This window comes from Otolemur garnettii, unplaced genomic scaffold (assembly GCF_000181295.1).
Source record: "Otolemur garnettii isolate 467f Iridium unplaced genomic scaffold, OtoGar3 scaffold00001, whole genome shotgun sequence".
Classification (NCBI taxonomy): Eukaryota; Metazoa; Chordata; class Mammalia; order Primates; family Galagidae; genus Otolemur; species Otolemur garnettii.
Genome location: NW_003852396.1, coordinates 45,935,984 through 45,953,024, shown reverse-complemented (window position 1 = coordinate 45,953,024; position 17,041 = coordinate 45,935,984). Strand labels below are relative to the sequence as shown.

Below are 17,041 nucleotides of genomic sequence, written 5' to 3'. Positions count from 1 at the left end.
AAAAAAAAAAAAAGAAAAGAAAAATTGCTTGCTATTAATGTTTGTCTAGGATTATAAATAAAAAGCCTCTAATCAGGGAACTGTCTGTTACTGAGAGGCATTTAAGATATTTTTATCTGGCTTGGTGCATGTAGCACAGTGGGTACGGCGGCTGGCCATATATACCCAGGCTGGGGGGTTTGAACCCAGCCCGGGCCACCTAAACAACAATGACAACTGCAACCAAAATGTAGGTGGGCATTGTGGTGGGCGCCTGTAGTCCCAGCTACTTAGGAGACTGAGGCAAGAGAGTCACTTAAGCCCAAGAGTTTGAGGTTACTGTGAGCTGGGACCTCACAGCACTCTACTGAGGGCAACAAAGTAAGACTGTCTCAAAAAAAAAAAAAAAAAAAGTTTTTCCTACAGTTTCTTCTAGGATTTTTATCATTTCATGCCTTAAATTTAAATCTTTAATCCATCTTTTTTGGATAAAATCAATTTTTTTTTAATCAGTTTTTGTAAGTGACTTAATCTGTGGGTCCAGCTTTGATCTTTTATATGTCGTTATGCAGTTCTCCCAGCACCATTTATTGAATAGGGATTCTTTTCCCCAGTATATGCTTTTGATTGGTTTATCAAAGATCAGAAGACCCATCTCTTGGTTTTCTATTCAGTTCCAAATGTCTATGTCTCTATTTTTGTGCCAGTAACATGCTGTTTTGATCACTGTGGACTTGTGATATAACCTAAAGCCTGGTAGAATGATGTCTCCAGCTTTGCTTTTATTAATAGATATTGCCTTGGCTATACAGGTTTTTTTTTTTCTGATTCCATATGGAACAAAGAACTATTTTTTCCATTTCTTCAAAGTATGATTTTGGTATTTTAATGGGGATTGCATTGAATTTGTAGATTGCCTTGGGAAGTATAGACATTTTAACAATGTTGATTTTTCCCAGCCAGGAGCATGTATGCTCTTCCATTTGTTAATGTCTTCTGCTATTTCTTTTCTTAGGGTCTCACCATTCTCTTTGTAGAGGACTTTCACCTCTTTCAGTAGGTATTTCATTTTCTTTGAAGCTAGTGTGAGGGGAATTGTGTCTTTGATTAGCTTCTCAACTTGGCTGTTGTTGGAATATACAAAGGCTACTGATTTGTGGACCTAATTTTATACCCTGAGATGTTACTGTTTTTCTTGATCACTTCCAGGAATTTTGTGGTTAAATCTCTGGGGTTCTCTAACTATTAGACCATATAATTAACTATATGATTATATATAACTGTAACCATGAGATCGTATCATCAGCAAAGAGTGAGAGTTTGATGTCCTCTGCCCTCATTTGGATGCCCTTTAAATTCTTCTCTTGCCTGAGTGCATTGACTAGAACTTCCAGAACTATGTTGAATAGTAGTGGTGATAGAGGGCATTCTTGTCTGGTTCTAATTCTAAGTGGAAAAGCTTTCAGCGTTACTCCATTCAGTATGAAATTTGCTGTGGCTTTGTCATAGATAGCTTCAGTTGGTTTAAGAAATGTCTCAGCTGTGCCTGTATTCTTCAGTGTTGTTAGAAAAAGATGCTGAATTTTATCAAATGCTTTTTCTTTGTCTATTGAGAGGGATCATATGGTTTTCTTTTTGCTTCTATTGAATGGTGAATTACATTTATGGATTTGTGCATGTTAAACCAGCCTTGTGTCTTTGGGATGGAACCTACTTCCTCATGATACATAATTTTTTTAATGTGTAGCTGTAATCTGTTGTCTAAGATTTTATTAAGTATTTTTGCATTGATAATCATTTGTGAAATTGGTCTGCAGTTCTCCTTTTCAGATGGATCTTTTCCCTTTTGGTATCAGGGTGATGTTTGCTTCATAGAATGTTTTGGGGAAGGTTCCTTCCTTCTTCCAATGTTTTGGAATAGTTTCTGCAGTATAGGTACAAGCTCTTCTTTGGTTTGATAGGATTCTGGTGCATCTGGTCCAGGGCTTTTTTTGTTGTTGTTTCATCGATTTCAGTGCTTGATATTGGTCTGTTCAAGAGATCTATTTCTTCTTGGTATAAATTTAGGGAGAGAGTATGATTCTAGGTACTGGTCCATTTCCTTCACATTGTCAAATTTCTGGGCATAGAGTTTCTTATAGTAGTCAGAGATAATTTCTTGTATTTCTGTGATATCTGTTGTTATTTCCCATTTTTCATTTTGGATTGAGGTTATTCGAGATTTTACTTTTCTGTTTCTAGTTAATCTAGCCAAAGGTTTGTTGATTTTATTTACTTTTATGAAGAACCAACTTTTTGTTTCATTTATTTTCTGAATGATTCTTTTTGTTTTCAATTTCATTTCTTTCTTTCTTTTTTGGAGACAGAGTCTTACTATGTTGCCCTGGGTAGCATCACAGCTCACAGCAACCTAAAGCTCTTGGGCTTAAGCAATTCTCTTGCCTCAGCCTCCCAAGTAGCTGGGACTACAGGCACCCACCACAAGGCCCAGCTTTTTTTTTTTTTTTTTTTTTTGGTTCAGTTGTCATTATTGCTTAGCAGGCCCGGGCCAGATTCAAACCAGCTGCCCTGTATGTGGCCCATGCCCTGCCGACTGAGCTACTGGCACTGCCCATTTCACTTATTTCTGATTTAAATTTGGTTATATCTTTTTTTCTGCTAGGTTTGGAATTAGATTGCTCTTCCTTTTCCATTTCCTTAAGATGATTCATTAGGTTGTTGATGTGTTCTCTTTCTGTTTTTCAGATGTAGGCATGTAATGTGATAAATTTCCCTCTTAGAACTCCTTTATCAGTAGCCCACAGGTTGTGGTGGCTTGTTGCTTCATTGTTGTTATATTTGAGGAATTTAATAATTCCTCCTTTATCTCTTCCTCCACCCAACTGTCATTCAACATAAAGTTGTTTTATTTCCATGCCTTTGTGTGGGGATGAAAATTTTTGTTGGAGTTGAGTTCTACCTTTATTGCCTTATGGTTTGAGAAGATACAAGGCATAATTTTGATTTTTTTCATTTTGTTAAGGTTAGATTTGTATCCTGGGATATGATTTATTTTGGAGTATGTTCCATGGGCTGACGAGAATATATTCCTTAGCTTTGGCATGGTGTGTTCTGTATATGCCTATAAGCTCCTTTGTTCTAGGTTCTTTGTATCTTTGTTTAGTTTCTGTTTAGATGATCTGCCTACTTCTGCCAAAGGGGTGTTAAAGCTCTTAGGTATTATGGTGTTATGGGAGATCATGTTGCTCAGACCATTCAAGGTCTGTTTCATAAATCAGGGAGCATTTAAGTGGGGTGCATGAATAATTAGAATCGAGACGTCTTCTTCTTGTACAGTTCCCTTGACTAGGATGAAGTGACCTATTTATACTTTTTAAATTGAAATCATAAATATAATGTGAGATTTTCTTTTAATGTTTCATTTCAATGCTAAATGGTGGTGTTTTCTTTCTTTCTTTCTTTCTTTTTTTTTTGCAGTTTTTTGCTGGGGCTGGGTTTGAACCCATCACCTCCAGCATATGGGGCCAGCACCCTACTCCTTTGAGCCACAGGCGTCCCCTGGTGTTTTGTTTCTTTAAACAGAATAACAATAATCATTCTCTAATGTACTTGAAAGGAAAAAGGGAAACTTTAAGCCAAGAATCACCTCTCCTTCCCCCAAAGGGAATATACGTAGGAGTAGAATTGCTGGGTCGCAATTTTAATTCTATGTTTTGCTTTTTGAGGAACTAGCAAAGTATTTTGTTTGATGAAATATTGATCTAAATTTTGTTTCTTGTAAGAATAGGCAAATGGGCTGGGTGTAGTGGTTTACACCTGTAATCCTAGTATTCTGGGAAGCTCAGGCGGGTAAATCACTTGAGGTCAGGAATTTGAGATCAGCCAGAGCAAGAGTGAGACCCCATCTCTACTAAAAATAGAAAAATTAGCAAAATTAGCAGGGTATTGGGGTGGGCGCCTATAGTTCCAGCTACTTGGGAAGCTGAGGCAGGAGGATTACTTGAGCCCAGAAATTTGAGGTTGCTCTGAGCTAGGCTGAGGCCGTAGCACTTCTATCCTGGACAACAGAGTGAGACTGTACCTCAATATATATATATTATTCTTTAAATAAAATATATTAAATATATTACTTTGTGCTAGATTTTAATAGAAGCAAGTGGTAGCAAGTACTGAATGTTAAAATAGATTATATAGAAAAGCTTAAAATAGTTTGTTTTTATTTTTTCCTGTGAATTGATCTATTTATTTTAGTAGCTTAATTTTAAAATCCAGTGTTCCAAAAAGTAGAACAAGGACTGATGGGGAAGAAAATTCAAGGAGGCAGGTGTTAATGGTTAAATCTACATAGGGACTTATAAAGAGCCATTTCATAATGGTTGCTCTCGGGTTGTAAATAAACACAGTGTTTTGAAGCATTTGATCAGCTGTCAGGTGTGCACCTGTTACAAATAATACAGCAAGGATTTTTATGCTTGAAAGTTCTAAGTCCTTTAATAATGTTAAGATTTCATCATTTTGTTTGTGTACACAAAGATAAAGTTTGGTTCGATGGAGATCAAACGGGAGAGGTGAATAGAATACTAGTAATAGGCTGACTTGAAATCTGTGGTACAATTCATTAACACGGAGCTTTTAATTTTTCACACATCATTTTTCCCTGTGTATTTATAGACTTTTCTCTTAAGTTCTTACTTTCTGTTGGGAAATAATAATTGCACTGCCCATTAGTACATACTTAAGTGTTCATTTCCTGTAAGAATTTTGTGCTTTGTGGTAAAAACTCAACTCTGGTATTTTTCTTCTCACTCAGCAAACTTACTTCCTGTTTCCTTCTAGTGTCTTTTGTTATGATAATCTAAGTACTTCAAATTTTTTGTGACCAAAATCAGAAAAAGTCATAGTATTTAAAACTGCTTTTTTGTTTTTGGCAATTTAAGTTTAAACCAGACTTTCAGTTAATAGCCGTGAGTTTAGCTACTTTGAGCAGATTTCAGAGATTTTAGTAATGGGTCAAATTATTTTCAAGTAAATGGTTTTACAAAGTTCTGTGTCTATTAACTTTCTAAAAGTACATTGTATTAGCTTAAATTAACATTAACAGAATAGTAAATATATTCCCAATTGGCAGAATGTCTATCACTAATTTTAGAGAAGAAGGAAAGTTAAAATATTTTCATTGTCTGGCTGAGTATATTTGAAGAGCTCAATTAAGTCTCTGCAAAATAAAAATAATTCAAACAAGGTTGTAAATACTTTGTTCTGAGTAGTAACAGATATATTTAATGCTTAAAGTATATTTGTTGAAAATTTAATGCTTTCTGTGTTTCATCTAATTTCTGGGTAATGTGGCCTGAACCTTGAGTAGGCATAAAGCCTTCCTGTATTCTTTGAAGTGCTTTACAGAATATTGACAACCCCAAATAAGTGATGGAGGCAAAGATCTTATTAATGGACGCTTATTAAGCCAGAGTTCAAAGACCTGCACAGGAAAAGCACAGACCACAAAGCATCTGTAATCTGCGTTCTGCAAAAAAGAATTCAGAGATTCAATATGTAAGGGGAGTGGACATTCAGAAAAGGGGGGAGAGAGGTAGGTGCTAGGGAGAAGGGTTACATTCTTCTGAGACTTTGGTTAGTGCCCAGGAAATCTACATTTTACATAAGATAAGGTGAATGTCTGAAAAGAAAAAGATATTAATGGAAAAATCAGTTATGTAGGCATCTCTGGGTAGGTGGAAGAATGATTTGATCTTGTTCTGCATCTGGGAGGATAAATTTATAACCAAGGTTATTTGTGTGGAATTGAACAGACTTTAGTCTACACACCAACCGTTACACTTTGCATGTCCATGTTTATAGGAGTCCAGCAAAGAATTTCCTTATGAATTATATGTGGGGACAGTCTTTGTGGATGTCTTTGTTTCCCTGGGGATCTGACTGAATGATGACAGTGGTAACTATTCAATTCTTTTGGAAGAAGGTGTTGTGTGACTTGGCCTCCAGGCATGACCTTATCTTTTGTATGAGGAGTTGGGAGATGGTCTGAGATTTTCATTTTCCTTTGCGGTCGGTACTGATACATTTTTGTAAATTATTTCAAACCTTTACCACTTTTCTTAAACCCCTAAACCCACCTCTGTCATCTTTCCTCTAATAGATCTCTCTTCCTTTTTTTTTTTTTTTTTTTAAAGCTGAGGTCAAGGTCATCCATTGTATGGATTTACCTACTTTACATTTTCCTCCTCTTTCTGGTTTGGGAGGAAGAGATAATTCTTCTCTTTTCTAAAGCTTTGATTCTTTTATATCTCTTCTTCTTACGGTTTGTTCCTGTCTTCTTCAAAGTTATTATTCACTTTCCAGTCTCTTGCCATCTTCTCTTGTTCCCATCATGTTGCAAAAACTTTCTTTTCTGGGCGGCGCCTGTGGCTCAGTGAGTAGGGCACTGGCCCCATATACTGAGGGTGGCAGGTTCAAACCTGGCCCCGGCCAAACTGCAACAACAACAACAACAAAATAGCTGGGTGTTGTGGCGGGTGCCTGTAGTCCCAGCTACTCAGGAGGCTGAGGCAAGAGAATCACCTAAGCCCAGGAGTTGGAGGTTGCTGTAAGCTGTGTGACGTCACAGCACTCTACCAAGGGCGATAAAGTCTCTAATAACAAAACAAAAACCAAAAAAACTCTCATTTTTCTAGTAACATTGTTACTAATTGCCAATCCAGTGACCAGGTTCACTGTCCAGTCCTTTTGCCTAATTTTCAAAAGTTGACTATATTCTTTTCTTGGGACTTCTATTGCCCTGGGTAAACATGTTTCCTACCTTCCCTCTAGTGATCCTTGGCTCCTTCTTTTGCGTAGCCTTAGACATAGGCATTCTCCCAAAGTCTTGTTCTTGGTTGTCTTCAATAATTTTTACTGTTTTCCCTTGGTCAGTGTTTTATTTTTGAGGATCCAGCATACTTAGATTAAAATATACTGATCTAGACTCTTGCCAATGATATGACCCCATGGCTTTCTATCATGGCTTTCTATGGTTCAGATGCTACAATAGTTAATTTTAATGTGTCAACTTGACTATGCTGTGGGGTGTCCAAACATTTGGTTAGCCATTATTCTGGGTATGTCTATGAGGGTGTTCTGGATGAAAAAAACATTTGAATTGGTAGGCTAGGTAAAGCAGATTGCCTGCCTGATGTGGTGGGCCTCATCCATTTACTTGAAGGCCTGAAAACTGACCCCCCCTACTGCCTGACTGCTTTCAAAATGGAATATTGATTTTTTTTTCTTGCCTTTGGATTTAAAATGAAACATCAGCTTTTCTGGGATTTGAGCCTGACAACTTGGACTGGAAGGACCCATTGGCTGTCCTTTGTCTTTTGCCAACTACAAATCTTGGAATTTGTTAATCCTGTAATTGCATAGAACAGTTATAGACATAGATATCCCCTGTCTGTGCCCCACAGATGCAGACCTTTAAAGTATCTCTTAGACTGTCAAAGAGACTATTTCCTTTTTTTTTTTTTTTGAGACAGAGCCTCAAGTTGTCCCCCTGGGTAGAGTGCTGTGCCATCACAGCTCACAGCAACCTCCAACTCCTGGAATTAGGTGATTCTCCTGTCTCTGCCTCCCAAGTAGCTGGGACTACAGGTGCCCGCCACAACTCCTGGCTGTTTTTTGGTTGCAGCCATCATTGTTTGGTGGGCCCGGGCTGGATTCAAACCTACCAGCTCAGGTGTATATGGCTGGCGCCTTAGCTGCTTGAGCCATAGGTGCCAAGTGGGCAATTTTTTCTTATTGATTATCACATCTCTTTCATTCATTGAAAATGTGTGAAGGTGTACAATGTAAGGATTGCAAATATTGATCATTTGCAGATCTCACTGTTAAAGAACTTGGGCCAAAAGTGGGAGACAAGATGGGACTATGTATAAATGTAGTACAAAATAGAAAGCCTTGAGGGCCACGTAAGAAAAATCTGCAAGATCAATGGGGAAAATAGATGATTTGATGCATAGATTGTGCAGAGTTTACGAGTGGGATAAAAGTATGGGGTGAGGGAATAGATGTAAAAAAATACATATATACAGTAGAACCTCTATAGTTGACCATGTTCCTATACTGACCATCTCCTTAAGTTGACTGAATTGTCATAGATAGGACATGTACCACATATATGTATCAGTATAGCAGGCCTAGTTCCTTATGTTAACCACCTCTATATGTTGACCAGTTTGTTATAATCCCTTGGGTAGTCATACATATATATAGTACAACCTCTGTAATAAATATGTATATATAGAGAGAGTATACACACAGTGCCCAAGAAATGCATACACATTTTGAGAAAGGAGAAAACTATTAAAATTGTAATACTCAATATATACTGATAATAAAAGATGTATACAAGTCTTTTTTTTTTTTTTTGGAGACAGAATCTCACTATGTTGTCCTGGGTAGAGTGCCATGGCATCACAGCTCATAGCAACCTCAAACTCTTGGGTGCAAGCAATTCTTTTGCCTCAGCCTCCCAAGTAGCTGGGACTACAGGTGCCCGCCACAATGCCTGGCTATTTTTTTGCTATAGTTGTCATTGCTGTTTGACAGGCCCAGGCTGGGTTTGAACCCGCAAGGTCTGGTGTATGGGTGTATGTGGCTGGCGCCCTAGCTACTGAGCTACAGGCGCTGAGGCTGTACAAGTCATTTTTGAGCACCTCTTGTAATTGCAGAAGTCAAACATGGCTTGAGTGTTACAGTTTTAATAGTTTTTTTTCTTAAAATGTGTACACATTTTTTGGCACTCTCTGTATATATGTTTATTCCAAAAGGAGTGGAGGAAAAAGCTTCCCAAAGTGTGAATGTGTGAGAGGTGAAGTACTGTGGCAGCCCAGCTGTTATTTACCCTTGAGGACAGAACATTTGAGTTAACTTTTCAGCTTCCATTTTTACCTTAATGTATGACTAGATTATTAGTTATTATAATCTATTTCTGTCACTGTTGGTTCATACTCATAATCTGCTTGAAAGGAAGGACCTAATTTATGAGAGATACTACGATAAATGCAACAATTCTTATTTAAAAAATTATCTACAAATGGCACTAAGAAGACTCAATCTGTTTTTAAAATAGGTAAAACATGAAGCACAGCATTCATCGTGGAAAGGTAATTGCTGGGGCAAGCAAAACTTCAGGTTTTCTACAACATTGCTCCCACAAAGGTCACAATGTTGTTCTTCACGTTGTGTTTTTACCGAGTCTTTTTTTGAGAGATAGATTGACAAGTGATTAAGCATGAGACAGTGAAGCCAGGCTGCCTGGGTTGAAATTCTAACTGCTTACATTAGCTGTATGACCTTGTGTGAATCAATTAACTTAGCCTCACTTTTTCATCTGTAAAATGACTCCCATATAATAATAATACCCGTCTAATACTTAGCTTTTTGATAAATAAAGATAAATGAATGGAGCCTGTAAGTTTGTTACTGTAGAGCCTGATACATAATAAATGCTCAGTAATTGCTGGATATTATTTTTTAAATAATACTAATAATTATAAAAGTTTATTTTATAGAATCAAATACTAATGAAAGTTACTGCTACTCTTTTTAGGAAGTTACTGAAGGAACTATAATATGTAATGTCTTACATTCTTTAAATTTTATGTGATTTCCATGGCAAACTCATTGGCTTTATGTAAGTGAATTTTAACTTGTTTTTAAAAGGAGCAAATGATTCAACAAAGTCAGCTGATGATTGAGTACCTTCTAAATGGGAAACAAAGTTCTACAAAAATACAGAATTCAACAAAATTCTATTTTTCTCAAGCTTTCACCTAAGGACAAATACAAAACAAGATGTAATGATATGATTTTTGATTCAGACTAAGCACTTTGAAGTTTTTTGGGGGGAAGAATTGTTTCACATTGAGTAATCATAAAGGGCAGGTGAAGTGGCATATAAATGGGCCTTAAAAAATTAATAGATTTTTGACACATGTTGTGAGGGCAGTTTAAGAGGAAGACATTTCAGACAAAGGGAAAAGGTTCAGAGGCAGAATAGCTTGATTTGTGTTTTACAGGAACAGGATATGATTCAAACAAACTGGAACATAAACATCTTTTGGAAAGTTCTGGGAAATAAGATTGGATTAGGTTGTGGCAAATTTTGAGTATCAAAGTGGAGGGTTTGCTAGAAAATATTAAATCCCATTCTTTAGAGCACTCTGGTCTGTTTGCTACAGTGCATGTTCTGTAACACAAATTAATTGATATGTGATTGGTACTCTGTGATTTGATGTTAGTATAATGGGGAAGGTAGCATTAGTGCAAACAAGAGGAAACTTTCTTACAATTTAAGAGAAAGCTTCAGCATTATAAAACACTAAGAAAATCACTGAAATGTCCTTTTTTTAGTAAAAATGAGTGGCTTCAAGAATAGTTCCTCATTCCATAGTATTAAGCTGTGTGGTAAAACACAAGTGCAGACAGAAACTGAAGACATTTTTCCCTTTGAATTAAGAACTTTTTCTGTTGGTTTGGTGAAGAAGTCTGCATTCTGAATTATATTTTTAACTTAACAGAGATTGGTCTTGACTCATATCGCAAAAGAGAAAGCAAGAACCCCAGAGTTTTAGGTTTCAGAGGACATATTGAAGACATAATGCTAGGTGCAAATGGAAGTGGACATGTAACTGTGCTAGGAGTTTCCACAGGACTTGTTATTTGTTTTAGTTAGGTCTTTGGTTACAGAGTTGACTGACCTTTAAGGAAAAAATGTGTGTGTGTGTATATAGACACACACACATATATATTTTTATATATACATATTTTTATATATGTATATACAAAATATATGTATGTATATTTATATATGTATATATAAATGTGTATATATACACATATATATATTTTTTAAAGATAGTCTTTGTCGCCCTTGGTAGAGTGTTGTGGTGTCATAGCTCACAGCAACCTCCTCAGACTCTTGGGTTCAAGCGATTGATTCTCTTGCCTCAGCCTCGAGTAGCTGGGACTACAGGTGCCCCCCATAACACTGGCTGTTTTTAGAGACGCGATCTCTCTCTTGCTCAAGCTGATCTCAAACCTGTGAGCTCAGGCCTCCCAGAGTGCTAGGATTATGGGCATGAGCCACCATGCCCGGCCCTAAAATTTTTTTTAATATTTTAATATTTTTTCTTTTTAGAAATGAGGTCTTACTATGAGGAGTTTTGACGTACTATGTAAAAATACCTGAATTGGCATAAATTTCAAATGTATTTACAATGTAAATGTATGCTATGTAAATATACCTGGGTTTGTGCCTGATTTGGCACAAATTTCAAATGCCAAATCAGGTATTTTTACCTAGTATGAAATTTACATTTGAAATACATTTGAAATTTGTGCCAAATCAGGTACTTTTACATAGTATGTCAAAACTCCTCTAACTGGGCTCTGCTGTCTGGCTATACTTGGAGGGAATTGATCTCCTTAAATGTTGTAAACAAATTTTGACTAGATATAGACTTAACTTTTGAGAGACAGTCAGGATGTGTTTATGTGTGTTTTTTTATCATAGAAAATGCCCACTCATTCCTAAAAGTCATTCCCTTACCAGGTGCTTTCTTGGAATTTGGGGCCTTAAGTTGAATATATAGAATTCCCAGTTTATTAGAGGAATGGGCTTTTCTCTTCATTTACTTTAAATAGGGAAATCCTTTAATTTAATTTAGCTGTTAACTTTCTGAAGTGTTCATTTCAGGAATATTTTGAACTTTTTTTCCCCTTTTTTTCTGAGACAGAGTCTCACTACGTGGCCCATGGTAGTGTTGCGGTGTCACAGCTCACAGCAACCCCTAAGTCTCAGGCTTAAGTGATTCTCTTGCCTAAGCCTCCCAAGTAGCTAGGATTACAGGCACCTGCCACAATGCCCAGCTATTTTTTTTGTTGTTGTAGTTGTCGTTGTTTAGCAGGCCCGAGCCAGGTTCGAATCCCTTAGCCTTGGTGTATGTGGCCAGCGCCCTAAGCTATGGGTGCTGAGCCTTCAGGAATATTTTGAATGGAAAGGTCTTTAGCATTACATTCTTACTGACAAATACTAACCCCTTTTCTATTTTTGAGAAAGTAAAACCAGTGAACTTAAAATAAGGTTTAGTTGGCATTACTTTTACAAAGAGAGATATCCATAATTTAAAACTTTGTCACTGATAAGACTTATTTACTTCCATAGCTTTGTACTTACTGTATTTTCAGTAAAATGTGTTTGTGTTGTGCTGCTATGTATCATTTTGGGGGATCTTTCACTTTTAACAATAGATATTATAGGGCCAGGCATGGTGGCTCACCCCTGTAATCCTAGCCTTCTGGGAGGCTAAGGAGGGTGGATTGCTTGAGCTCAGGGGTTGTAGACCAGGCTGAGCAAGAGTGAGACCCCATCTCTACTAAAGAGAAAAACTGAGGAAAGAGGATCACTTGAGCCTAGGATAGGGTGACCAGACGTCCCGCTTTTGGCGGGACAGACCCGCTTTCCAACAATTTGTCCCGTGCCCCGCGGCGTTTTAAAAAAAGTCTCGATTTTTGGAAAGAATGCACCAACGGGTGGGAGAACAAGAAGGGAATATTAGGTTTTCGGCTGCCCTGTGGCTATTTGCCAGAATATGAGTTTTATATTATTTTTGTTATTTTTATAATGTTAAACTGTAATAATAACAAATAATTGCTGAGAAGTGATTATCGAGAACTGTAAAGTTTGCATTATTGTCAGGCCCTGCCCTGCCCCGCCCCCCAGCCATGTTGTCCTGCCTTACCGATGTTAAAATCTGGTCACCCTAGCCTAGGAGTTTGAGGTTGCTGTGGGCTCTGATGACGCCATGGCCCTCTACCCAGGGCAGTAGCTTGAAACTCTTATCTCAAAAAATAAAAAATTCACTTTTAAAATAAAAACACTTTTTTAATTACAGAAAGACCCCAGTGGGACCAGTAGTTTGCCAACCGGAAGTTCTCTTCTACAGGAAGTCGATGTACAGAATGAGGAGGTGGCAGCTTTTTGTCTATCTATTACAAAGTAAGGAATTTTTCTTTATAAATTACAGATTCTTCTTTAAATGTTCACTTAAACCATGAACTTGGAAAATGAGTTAAGTGCTAATAATGCTAATGTTTTAAAAATTATAATTATTCTGGTGACTAAAATTTTAAGTCAAATGGTTAATGGGCACATTAATACAAAGTACAGTTGAACAGTCCTTCCCTGTTATGGTTCTGAATACTTAGAAGAGAAAATTGAGGTCAGACTGAAGACTTCTCATACTCTATTGAATAGTAAAAATATGGTTTACTTATAAGATTTGGTACACTTAGAAAATGCCTATTTTTGTTTTAGAGAGACTTAATTTATTTATTTTAAATTTCTTTTTTTAGAGACAGTCTCATTTTATTGCTCTCAGTAGAGTGCGGTGGTATCACAGTTCACAGCAACCTCTAACTCCTGGGCTTAGGCAATTCTCTTGCCTTAACCTCCCAAGTAGCTGGGAAGGGACTATAGGCGCCTGCCACAATGCCCAGCTATTTTTTTGTTGTAGTTTGGCCAGGCCGGGTTTGAACCCGCTACCCTTGGTATATGGGACTGGCACCCTACCCACTGAGCCACAGGTACTCCCCTGGAGAGACTTAATTTTGACATACATTTTCAAGCATTCAAAATACTGTCCTTACTTATTTAAGAGATGACAGATCTAGCAGGCAAGATTAGAAGAGTAAATATATTTTTTGAAGATTAGAAAAATGCATTTATAAAATAGTCTCTCAATCTTAAATATATTCATTACAGATGAGGAAACTGAGACTCAGAGAGGTAAGCTAACAACGTTTACTTAGCTAGTCAATAACAGGGCCAGATTGCCTTTGCCTCTGGTTAAGTGTGTCTTCTTTCCATTATGTCACTGTATTAGTAATACTTCTGTTATAAGTGATAGAAACTCATCTTAAGAAATGCCACATCCTGGCTCTCAAACTCATGTAGCAGAGAGAGGAAGGATGGGGTAGAGTCCGATAACAGCGAAATCCAGGAACTCATCCTTTAAATCCCCCTCCTCCCTTCAACTTTCCTTGTCCATTCCTCACTTTTCTTTCCTTGCTTCTCTTCTTGGGTTTTCTTCTACTGTAGGTGAGACTTTAGAAGACAGGGAATAAAGCCGCTGATAACTAGGACTTCATATTCTGAAGTTCTCTTTAGCCGAGAGGGAAAGGAGTCGTCTTAGCCAGCCAGGTGGTAAACTGTCAGAGAAGGCAAGAATAGAACAGTAAGCTTTGTGGCCAGGAGGATGAGCTCTGTTATCTAAAGAAAGTAAAGTAGATTACCACTGGGAGATTTATTCTGAATCCAGCATTTTCCCCCGTGTGGTATAGTATGCTTTAAATATAGTAGGGTTTGGGGTTCCCAGATCATTTCTGAGTATATACATCATTTCAATGTTAAGATACTTATTAATATTTAACTTAGATTTTCTAGACCATTGGTAATGTTGTATTAAAACTCTGTCTTTGGATTATTTTTTAACCAGCATTTCTTTTCTTCAGAATACCTTAGGGGGAAGAAAAATATCAGTAGAGCTACTTTTTTTTTTTTTAGCCAGTTATTCCTTAACGGTATTTTTTAGCATATATTTTTCAGGAGACATTTAAAATGGAAGGGACGTGTAGATGACTTAATATACAAATTGCACATATTATAAATTGCCTACGTGTTTATACTTTTACCTATGTGCGTTTAATGGTTTGAAATAATCTGTTACCTTAATGGTTCGGAAATAATCTGTCATATATTTAGTTTTTTCCCCAAACAAGCCCTGTACATTTCCTTTTAGCCTATGTCAAGTAACTATTGCATTTAAGCTTTGCAGGTTGAGAAATTAGGTTTGCTGCAACCTGCTTTTTTTCCTCATTTGAATCTTAGAATTATTTATACAAACTCAGCTAGTAAAATGATTTTTTTATTCTCTCTCTCAGGCTTATGTAATATGAAACCTCAAATGGACTAAAGAGAGAATGAGGGTTTTTTTGATAATTTTGTTTTCATTAGGAGACTATCATTGCAACAAATACTTAGCAGAGCAGTAAGAAGTCGAAGTATTTTTGATGCCACGTTCTGGGGACTTCTCTTATTCCCCTGTGGCCATGGAGATTGGGGTCAGGAGATATCCTTTGGAGAAATTAGTGGCTCTGTTTTTGCAGTGGATTTTTAAAATGGGAGTTTATACTGTTAATTAGCCAGTTCTTTACTTTTTAAAATCTCATAAAATTATTTTTTTAATCATTTAAATTCAGCAGTGAAATTTGTGTCAGACTGTCAGAATGATGTTTGTTTATAGTGAAGATTACTATAAAACAGACTTGAGTTTAGTGCTAGTTCCAGGCTTTGTTGTTGTTTGTGAAATTAAAGAGCTAGACTGCTGATCTCACGGATCTCTTTCATTTTAAGGTTCTAAGTGCATTGATTCAGAATGTTTTTCATTATTGCTGAATTTTTTGATTTTTAGTTCTTGTTTTCTTTCCTTTCACGCTAATCATAATTTACAAAGCTTTCTATCTTTACTAGTTATAGGTCCAGACAAAGTTCAGACAAATGTTAAGTACCAGTAGGAGTTATTGCCACTACATTTGTGGTCCTTTAGGATAAGATGAGAAACTATACTCTACACCTGTCTTCTTGAATAGCTTTCTAGTCTCTTTCTTTCATATATAGCTTAGATCTAATATTCGTGTCCTATAATAGAATCTTGTCCCCAAGGACTTCCTAGATATTTTCAAGGACTTCATCTCTGCATTTAGTTAAATTTTTCTTTCTTTCTTTTTTTATTGTTGCAGTTTGGCCAGGGCTGGGTTCGAACCCACCGCCCTCAGTATTTGGGTCCAGCGCCCTACCCACTGAGCCACAGGTGCTGCTCTGCATTTAGTTAATTTTATTCTAAACAATGCTGACTATATTTTCCTCTAATGTTAAGGGGTGGCCCCACATACCGAGGGTGGCAGGTTTGAACCTGGCCCTGACCACACTGCAACAACAACAACAACAAAAAATAGCAGGTGTTGTGGTGGGTGCCTGTAGTCCCAGCTACTTAGGAGGCTGCAGCAGGAGAATTGCGTAAGCTGTGATGCCACGGCACTTTACTGAGGGCAACATGGTGAGACTCTGTCTCAAAAAAAAAAAAGTAATGTTAAGGTGTTAATTCAATTAAAACCTCTTAACCCTTTTTTTTTTTTTTTAATTTGAGACAGAGCCTCAAGCTGTCACCCTGGGTAGAGTGCTGTGACATCACAGCTCACAGCAACCTCCAACCCCGGGGCTCAAGCAGTTCTCCTGCTTCTGCCTCCCATGTAACTGAGACTTACAGGCACCTGCCACAACACCTGGCTGTTTTTTGGTTGCAGCCATCATTGTTGTTTGGCGGGCCCGGGCTGGATCCGAACTTGCCGACTGAGGTGTATGTGGCTGGCGCCTCAGCCGCTTGAGCCACAGGTGCCGAGCCTTAATCTTTTGTTTTATCCTATTTCCTATCCTTCTGATTTTGCCTGATTTGGCTAACTATAACAGAGTTTTAGCTTGATTGAGCACACAGTAGGAAAATAAACCATGAAAGTTTTTAGTTTATGAATACAGGGATTAAATTCCCTGAACTGTGGAGCACCGTTAAACAAACAAAACCTTTCTTGGGGTTGATAGGGAAATGGAAATTTTAGACAAAATAAAAGTTAGAATTGGAAAAAAATTCTTTTTATAGGTAGTTACTTTGGAACATCAAGTGGCAATGTATAGCTTTGAGCGTCCATAATAATACTTTACCTGGTCTATTATATTTAAAGTGAATAATTTATTAAAATAGTAGTTATTTTAATAATTTGATTTTGTATGTTTAAAAAGTTTAGTTACAGGCTCAGTGACTATAGCTCAAGCAGCTAAGGCACCAGCCACATAAACCATTGAATCCAGTCTGGGCCTGCCAAAGAACAATAAGTGATACCACGGCACTCTACCCAAGGCAACAGCTTGAGGCTCTGTCTCAAAAAAAAAAAA

General features: G+C 37.2%; 1 protein-coding gene across 1 annotated transcript in view; it reads left to right on the top strand.

The window, feature by feature from the left end:
- Window positions 1-17,041, top strand: part of PIK3C2A (phosphatidylinositol-4-phosphate 3-kinase catalytic subunit type 2 alpha) — a 109,611-nt gene that overhangs the window by 27,623 nt on the left and 64,947 nt on the right. The window contains exon 3 of the mRNA XM_003781141.3: window positions 12,930-13,033. Within this exon, the coding sequence (XP_003781189.1) occupies window positions 12,930-13,033 (104 nt within the window). The remainder of the gene's footprint in view (window positions 1-12,929; window positions 13,034-17,041) is intronic.